Here is a 9,469-nt window from a genome sequence, read left to right as displayed (position 1 = left end):
TAATTATTAACATTTTTAAGTGAATTATCATTTTTATTATTATTCTATGTTTAAGTTTGAAATAAACAGAGAACATCCATCCTTTGGTAAGAGTAGTATATAGTCACAATTTTAAAATGCAGCCAAATTATTTGGGGGATATCAAATTCATAAATTAGTTTCCACAAAAACCCAATTGTTCACTTTTAAGACGTTACTGTTGTGATTAGCAATTAACTGGTTATTCTTTATTAACTGGTCATAGTTCGCAAGTAGTTCTCAATGAGGATATTTTTATTTAATAATTATCAAATATCTAATAAGGAACTACCTTTGTCCTAAATTTGCTACTACTTGCTTAGTTAATCTTGCTCCTCTATTAGTTAATAGTATTAAGTTAAGTGTTAATGTAGTACTACCTATTACTTCCTGCATGTTAACAACGGACCATTATTCTAAAGTGTTACCTTTGTTTCTCTTAGGATTTACTGTTAAAGACTGTGTATTGGATTACCCTTTTGTCGTGCGCTCCTTATACTTGCATTGCATTTTACAGTCAAAATGAGATGACAGTGGACCATAAAAGGGTTGGTAAAAGGGTGTTTTTTTAGCTATTGCATTCAGATTTATTCATTTCACAATAGCTTTTATTGTACAAGGCTTATAAGTACTGTATGAAACTTATGTTGTACTGTAACTCTTGAATTTCTGTTGAGATCCAAAATTTACAATTATCAGAACAGAAAAGCCTATATTTAATAATACATATGACAATAATCTGCAGAAAAAGCACTGTAGTTAACACTAATCATAAGTGTTTCAGCTGTGTCATGCTCAAATCTGGTACAAAGCCAGGTCCGGTCACAGAAGTTACTGAAATGCCAACACCCAGATTCAGAAGGTCTCATGGATATGAATAAAATAAAACAGAATACAGTAGCATTTATTTGAGCATAGACCATTTATGTACATACACCAGTGCTGAGAAATGGCTTGAGAACCTCCTCTTTGCATTGTGTGAAATGTTTTTGTAGCAAAGTCAAACAGCCAGGATTTGTTTGAACATGCACACTGTAGTTATTCAGGTTTCCTAATTTTGCTTTCTCATGAAATGAAACGTAAGGTAGACTTTAAATGTGATTGGACAGCGGAAGATCATGTAAGCAATATCTCACAATGCTTGACCTCATTTAGCAGATATTTAAATGAAAGCAAGACGGTTCGTAAGTCTTCAGTAAGAACCTTCATGAATTGTGTTCATCCTTCTTTGTTGTTTTAAAGAGTTTCCAGCAAGAAAATGATCATGTATATTTTATGGACATTGATGTTTTTCCATGTGTCAGCACAACGTTGGACTCTGTTTGGTTAGTAGCCTATATACCACTGTTTTAAAATTATGTAATGTCATTTGCATTTTCACTTTCTTTATAAATATTACACAAAAAATGCATGTGTCTACAAATATAAGACTATACTACCACCTTAGGGGTTGGAGCTGAAGTCTGCAGGAATGTGGATCTCCAGGACCGACGTTGGCCAGTCCTGGAGAGCCAGAGTCCTACAGACGTCAGCTCCAACCATAATCAAACATACCTAAAAAAGCTAATAAAGGTCTAAGGGTTACCAAAAAGCAACAGGCAAGTGAGTTTTTATCGAGGTTGGAGCAAAAATCTGCACGACTGTGGCTCTCCAAGACCAGCATTGGCCAGTACTATCTCTTTTAAATCTTGGCAAAGCTGTTTATCTTAAATATAGCTTTCATTGTTTCACAGATTGTTAGACATGGGCTTTCTTGTTTATGAACCCTCTAAATAAACGAGTTTATTGATTGCGACAGATGAAGAGTCAAAGCCTAAACGTGAGGGCAGAGTGCGATTGGTGGGGGATCTGCCTTCATCTGGTCGTGTGGAGGTCTACCATGATGGACAGTGGGGTACAGTTTGTGATGACGGATGGGAACTGGCTGAAGCACAAGTGGTGTGTCGTCAGCTGGGTTTTCCTGGAGCGATATCAGTTACACCTGGAGGACAATATGGTGAAGGTATAAACACATTAGTGTGGGGAAGAGAATTTAAATGTTTAAATGTTAAATTTAACAGTCTTATTTTTGACCCGTGTTCTATTATACTTTTTAGGTTCTGGTCCAATCTGGCTGGATGACATGAACTGTAAAGGCTTGGAGAGCTCATTGTCTGAATGCTGCTTCAAAGGCTGGGGTGTTACTGACTGCTCACATAAAGAGGATGCAGGAGTGGTCTGTGAGACTGGTAAGACATCTGCTGGATCAGGCTGAAGTTACAATGCTTGCTTGTGGGAATAGATTTAGGCCCTGTAATACTATATTACCTAAATGTATTCATTTTTTTCTTTTATTCATTTTGTCTTGTTTTTGTTCAGATGTTTTATTATTACGACATTTCTTCAATGAAAGCAGTCATAGTCAAATATTCAGTGTCCTTAAAAAAAAGCGTATTGATTGTCCGATAACTGAAAAATGAATGAGTGTAGCACTCCATATCTGTGGCAAAGTGCAGAAACTAAAATGTTCCCAGATGTCACCCACTAGGCTACACAACATCTATCCGCCGCTAGGTGTCGCTATTATACATTTAATTTCCAACCAGTTTTTAACATTTTAAATGTGTGAAACTAAATAGTACTTGCCTATTATATTAAATAATAAAAGGCAAGTTGCATTTTATTATTTAATATCTATTTCATTCTCACCAGGTATTTATTTCAGTTGCAAATGGCTTAATCATTGTGAATTTGGAAATATATGTAAAGGATGGGCCTCACTCACGGAACTTTCAGGCTATGAGTAAATTCTGAATAATTTGTGTGTAAAGTAACGCATTACTTTTAAATTTACAACAAAATATCTGAGCTACTTTTTCAAATAAGTAACACAAGTTGCTTTGTTTTCCTTTTATTAACTGAGACCTCTCTTCTTTCCATGATGAGAGAAATGGGAAGTGCAGAGGTGTTGTGTTCGCTGAGTAAACATGATGGTTATTGTAGTTCTAGTAGTTATATTGTAGTTGAAGTGCTTATGGGGAAACTTCTGTTTACTCTGATGCTGAAGCCTGATTTGTTCACGTTTGTGTAGCTGCACAAACAAATCATGCTTCAGCCCGCCGAAAGGGGTGGAGGCGACTACTATATAAGTCGGCTCTGAGCGCCATTTCATCAGAATTTACTCCAGCATGAAGATCATCTCCTCGCAGGACTCTAAAGAAGAAGAAAGAAGCTCGAAGCCTGCTACTCACCATAGAAGATCCCTGGCAGAGGAAGGACACCTCTCATCAGTGCTTTCCCTGCAGCCATCTCAATCTCAAAGAGCATTTGCTAAGACCAATTTCCATGGCGGTGTTGTTTCACACGTGAGAATCAGTGCCCCTAGTCTGCAGCAAGCAGCTTTCAGCGGATCGGAGGAGGAAGCTGTCACCGGTGACTCCATGTCATTGACAGCTTTGGATGCAGAAGAGTGGGCATGCTCTGGCGAGGACATCCTTTGACAGCGCTGAGGAGAAGGGTTATGGCAAGCTTCCCCCTCTGGAAGATGTGGTTGCTTTGTATCTCATCCCTCCATCGGCCCTGGGATTGAAGGCGGTGCATCCATCCAAGCCCTGCAGAACCACCTCTGCTCTAGTGGGCAGGGTTTATTTGGCAGCTGTCCAGGCTGACTCAGTGCTCCATACCATGCCGGTGCTCCAAGCTTTCCAGGCCAAACCTCTCTGCACAATGAATGAGCCTGGCCCAAATTCTGATCCCTTTAAAGGGGTCATATGATGCTGCTAAAAATAACATTATTATCCAATGCGTTGTGATTGGCCGAATACCTCAAGCGTGTGACGGAAATGTTACGCCCCTTACCATACTGTTGATGCCGTGTCCCGGCCAGAGCGACGAGCCATAAACATTAAAACCCATTACAAACGAGGCATTTGTTGCATCCATCTGTTGTTTTTACGCGTTGCATTGCATCTCGCCGCGTAAACATAAAACTCTGTCTGCATTTGTGATCGGAGAAATGACAAACAACAAGTGCTACTCTACTGCCCAAAACTCGCGTTTGAATCATCAGTGGCAACGAAAAACACAGCGGCCTAGCGTGAGGGGAAGCCCCGGCTTAGCGTGCGCTGAGGCCGGGATAGAGTGAGCTGAGGCGGGCTGGACTCCGCTTTGTCCACGGTGAAAGTTGATGTATTCCCTCAGCGACCAGCACAGATCAGCTCTAGGCTCTAGGCATGACGAAGCGGATATCGTCCTCTTTTGGAAGACCAAACAAAGTAGTTTCGCTTTCACAACGAAGCACACAGCGTCTTCAGGACATGGCTGCAGTGTCAACAATACTACAGCGAGAATAAAAGTTACGCCTTCTTTCTTTGCGTGAACATTTGGGTGGTGTTATGCAAATCTTCCCAGATCGTGACGTAGGTATGTGGGGGCGTGTTAGAACGAGCCGTTTTAGGTAGGCATGGTTAACTCTTAACTTTTATAAAGAATATCTCTTTGGTTTTGAGACTTTAGTGTTTGCAACTTTACAGATCTTCTTTATGCACCAAGAGCTTGTAACACTCCAAAGAGAAAGGAAAAATTGAAATCGCATCATATGACCCCTTCAAGGAGCTGCACACAGCGAGTCAGCGACTGACCTGGCTCTGCATGGTTAGAAAGCCACTGTGCAGGCAATCGGCAAGGCAATGGCCAACCAACTTAACAGAGATCAAGGACACTGACAAGGTCGACTCCCTTCCTCGACTCCCCTGTGTCCCCTGTTTTCCTATCACACAGGTCGCTCACAGGTCACTGTTGCCACCTGGAGCACCTTGGGCTGAAAATAAATTTAGCAAAAGCGCTCTCTCCCAACCAGTAAATTGTCTTCCTGGGGACAGTTATCTTCTCAGCCAGGATGAGGGCCTGGCTTTTGTCTACTTTATATGTGGCTTGGGCGCCCCTGCCCTGCAGGAATGGATTGTGTCTGCCTAATTTGCCTAATCCCCTGTTAGGTGGAGAAGGACTTGTTGTGTAGACCCTAGAGGGTGGCTTGGTCTCATGCGTTTAAGGAGCCCTCATTATGGGCACTCAGGAGCTGGGCTTGCAGAGCGGCTTCGTTCTGCACTTGCTATTGGATGCGTTCCCCATTAGCGAATCAATGCAAACCGGAGAGACCATTTGATAGGAAACACTCCGGTTACTGATGTAACCTCAGTTCCCTGAGATAAGGGAACGAGAGTTGCATAGGCGCCCATGCTCTAAGTCTGCACACGAGTTGATGACTGTCACTATCAGTTGAAAGATTATGACAAAATGGCTCTCAGAGGCGACTCATATAGTAAGCGAGCTGAAGTGTCATTTGTTCATACAGCTACACATGAACAAATCGGGCTTCAGTATCAGAGTAAACGGTTTCCCTATAAGCTTATCAACTCAACGCTTATTCCATTATCTCAGGGAACTGAGGTTACGTGAGCAACCGGAGAGTTATCCATTTATTTTTGTAAGCAAGCCCAGGTGAGCAACAAATGACCATGATATGAGAAATTTTATTTCATTATATCTAATTTAATATATATATATACAGTATCTCACAGAAGTGAGTACAACCCTCACATTTTTGTAAATATTTTATTATATCTTTTCATGTGACAACACTGAAGAAATGACACTTTGCTACACTGTAAAGTAGTGAGTGTACAGCTTGTATAACAGTGTAAATTTGCTGTCCCCTCAAAATAACTCAACACACAGCCATTAATGTCTAAACCGCTGGCCACAAAAGTGAGTACACCCCTAAGTGAAAATGTCCAAATTGGGCCCAATTAGCCATTTTCTCTCCCCGGTGTCATGTTACTCATTAGTGTTACAAGGTCTCAAGTGTGAATGGGGAGCAGGTGTGTTAAATTTGGTGTTATTGCTCTCACTCTCTCATACTGGTCACTGGAAGTTCAACATGGCACCTCATGGCAAAGAACTCTCGTACTCACTTCTGTGAGATACTATATATATATATATATATATATATATAGCCTACATACACACACACGTACATAGTTATTTTTTATATAAAAATAAAGAAGCAAATTACAAACCGTAAGACGAATACAGTAGATACATATTAAATTAAATATTAAATATTAAATAAACTCGTTTTTCTAATACAGTTGGTTTAACATGTATACTTTATTTAACATCTTTGGTTGTTTGATTAAAGTCGGCATGAAATCAAAATTGAAAATTCTTATTTTTTAATGGAATACTGTAGTTTATTATAAATAATTTATCTATATATATTTATTTATATATAATTTATTATATTATCTATATATATTTATTTATATATAATTTAATATAATAATTTATATTATATGTGCCCTCGTAATCTTTAATCAAAAACGTTAACCTCCCCTCCCCCTCAAAACAACTCATCTTCTTGTCCAGTCACGAGCTATGGCGCAAGGGCGGAGCTAGTGACGTGAGGGGTAAACGCTAGGATAAACATCAGGGGGAAAAACTGTCTGACACCAGTCATGAGGGAGTACGTTACCCCTAAACATTGAAAAGATATTAGGATATTACCACAACATTACTCTTAGGACATAGCAAACTATTTTTTTATGAATATGACTTAACTGATGGAGGACTCAGTCATTCAGGCAGTCTCTCTCTCTCTCTCTCTCTCTCTCTCTCTCTCTCTCGCATGTTTTGTGCCATTGATCGTCGTCATCATCCTTGTAAATAACTTGATTACTTAAATTTGTAAGGGAATTAATTATTATTAATTCATTCAGGTTTTGATAGGACTCGGATCTGAAAATCCGAAGTTCACCTGATTAAACCGATTTCAAATTTGTTATATTCAGCCTCTCTCTCTCTCTCTCTCTCTCTCTCTCTCTCTCTCTCTCGCATGTTTTGTGCCATTGATCGTCCTCGTCCTCATCTTCCTCAAAAAATAAAAAATGTCTTCATGCTAGGGCAGGGGTGGCGAACTCCGGTCCTGGAGAGCCGCAGCCCTGCAGAGTTCAGCTCCAACCCTAATTAAAACTCACTCTGTGCTAGGGTGTCGGCGGTGAATCCAGTGGAGAGAAATCCCCCCACAACTAACTGCAAACTGGCATTCAGATCTGCCTCCATTTTGTTAGCAACGCCCCAACTTTCAATGATCCAGTCAATCCCCGAAGGATGAAATCAAGTCCCGCCCTCTCATTTCAGATCACTCAGATAGACGTCACAGTAGAGAAAAAAAGACAATCGCTTCTTCCATTTCATTGCCGACTTTAACGTTAATGAGACAGACAGGTATTTAATTAGGCTGCTGTCCCTATAAGACCGAATGAATGTGATATACTGACACATGTATCCGGTTTTAACCCACCTGTTTACATTCACTTAAGCGATAAACGACTGTATTTACGTGAGATACTCCACATGATGGACATTTTGACAGCTGTGTGTGTATTTGACAATTGACCATTCACAGGGAGCTTGATTGACAGGCGATCTGACCAATCAGAACGCGAATATTATGTGCTGCTGTTGCTATCCACCATCTTGCCCAACAGCTACGGCCGGTCTCCATAGAAATCCATGTTAAAACTGGGTAAAAAAAGATCGACTGGATTGAAACTTTTTCAATATAACTAAATATAAAAATGTGCGGAGGGTTAAGCTATGCTGTTGTTGGCTGCCACAGTAAGGCAATAAGCTAAGGAATTCCTTTAAAGTACTTGTTTTGCGTACTAGAAAATTTGTCATGTATGCTGTATGCATGGCTTGCAGTGCTTAAGTTAAAATACTGAGTGTGAAATAGTAAAATAATATGTTAAAACATATTACTCTTAAACGTGTGCTCTTATCATTCTGTGGACAAAATCCCATGAACTTTATATGAGCTTTATATGCACATGTGCGCTCATCTGTTTTCAATGCAGCTAACCTCGCGTCGCTTCATGTCATCTTCCCACTCATCAAACTATGGACAGGTCCTTTACTGCAAAAAGACGGTCACTGCGACATTCTAAAGTGATGAAACTATGGCGCCATGCTTTTTTAAAACATTTTCATTAGTGATGGGCGCGTTCAAAACACTGCTTCACAAAGCTTCAAAACATTTGTGAATCTTTTGTTTCAAATAAGTGTTTTGGAGCACGTATGAAACCGGCCAGGTTACATGACTTTAGCAAACGAAGCTTCGTTACGTCACACTGTTTCGATACATTTCGAAACTCCGATGGTTCACCACTAGGGGGTGTTGATCCCAGAGTGAACCCATGAACCACTTCTGGTTGCCCAGTTAATCATGTGACGCCATGACACGCGCTGTGAGAAATACTGCAAGCAGAGTGATGCAAACAGTAAAGCGGTTCCCATAGCGATATTGGTGAATATCTCATGGTTGTAAAGACCTCTCAGCCAATCAGATTCGAGGACCAGAGAGAACTGTTGTATATGCAATATGTAATCATTCCTACCTTTTTATGTTGAGCAGGTCATGGCACTTTTTACATTTTTAACTTCAATTTAACTGTAAAACTCCGTACAGTCACAACTGAGCTTAGTAGAGTGCTTATTTAACAAAAAAAAAAAATAATAACAAAACGGCCTGTTTGAGCACCCAATCTGACAGCTTTCTGGAACCTAGTGATGGGCACGTTTGAAACACTGCTTCACGAAGCTTCGAAACATTTGCGAATCTTTTGTTTCGAATCAGTGTTTCGGAGTGCGTATCAAACCGGCCAGGTCACGTGATTTTAGCAAACGAAGCTTCGTTACGTCACACGGTTTCAAAACTTTTTGAAACTCCGATGGTTCACCACTAGGGGGTGTTGATCTCAAAGTGAACCCATGAACCACTTCTGGTTGCCCAGTTAATCATGTGACATGAAATCCCACGAAATTTTACTATAAAAAATAAAGAATTCAGGGCCAAATGTTGTGGGTTAAACAAAAGATAACTTCTCTTTAACACAGATGGCTATATAGTTTAAAAAATGTGTAAAAACAATCAGTACTTTCAACCTACAAATCACATCATACCTTAAAAATAACAAAATGAGCTTATGATAGAATTAAATCCACCTCCTTCTCCTAACTGATAACACTACTCTTGCCTGCTGGTTTTTATAGACAGCTCTAATGAAAACACTTAATTAATTAATTCAATAATTACATAAATCAGTTAATTCATTAAATAATTAATTTAGTTCATTGTGTGTTAAGGGTTTGTTTATACTTAAATAAAACACATAACACAAGCACTAATATTTAATAGTATTTAAGTGTTTATTATTTATATTAAAAAAACGGTATTTCTAAAAAAAAACATTTCCAGTTGTTTTGTAAGTTTGGTTTGAGTTCTTGATGCTTTTACAATGTTTTCACCAGCATGTGCTGTTTCAAGTGCGTCGAAACATCGAATAATTTTTCGAAGCAATTGGTTCAATTGATTCAATGCTTCGAAAAGCTTCGTTTCCCCCATCACTACTTA

The 9,469-nt window shown here is 39.5% G+C and overlaps 1 protein-coding gene across 1 annotated transcript in view; it reads left to right on the top strand.

Moving 5' to 3' along the window:
* Positions 1–1,113: 1,113 nt before the first annotated feature.
* Positions 1,114–9,469, top strand: part of LOC107674215 (galectin-3-binding protein A-like) — a 20,355-nt gene continuing 11,999 nt past the window's right edge. The window contains exons 1-4 of the mRNA XM_016468156.1: positions 1,114–1,138; positions 1,261–1,343; positions 1,817–2,020; positions 2,115–2,246. Coding sequence (XP_016323642.1) covers positions 1,277–1,343; positions 1,817–2,020; positions 2,115–2,246 — 403 coding nt within the window. The 5' untranslated portion in view covers positions 1,114–1,138; positions 1,261–1,276. The remainder of the gene's footprint in view (positions 1,139–1,260; positions 1,344–1,816; positions 2,021–2,114; positions 2,247–9,469) is intronic.

The sequence above is a fragment of the Sinocyclocheilus anshuiensis genome, unplaced genomic scaffold (genome assembly GCF_001515605.1).
Source record: "Sinocyclocheilus anshuiensis isolate Anshui unplaced genomic scaffold, SAMN03320099.WGS_v1.1 scaffold173, whole genome shotgun sequence".
NCBI lineage: Eukaryota > Metazoa > Chordata > Actinopteri > Cypriniformes > Cyprinidae > Sinocyclocheilus > Sinocyclocheilus anshuiensis.
This window is presented reverse-complemented; position numbering and strand designations above follow the sequence as displayed.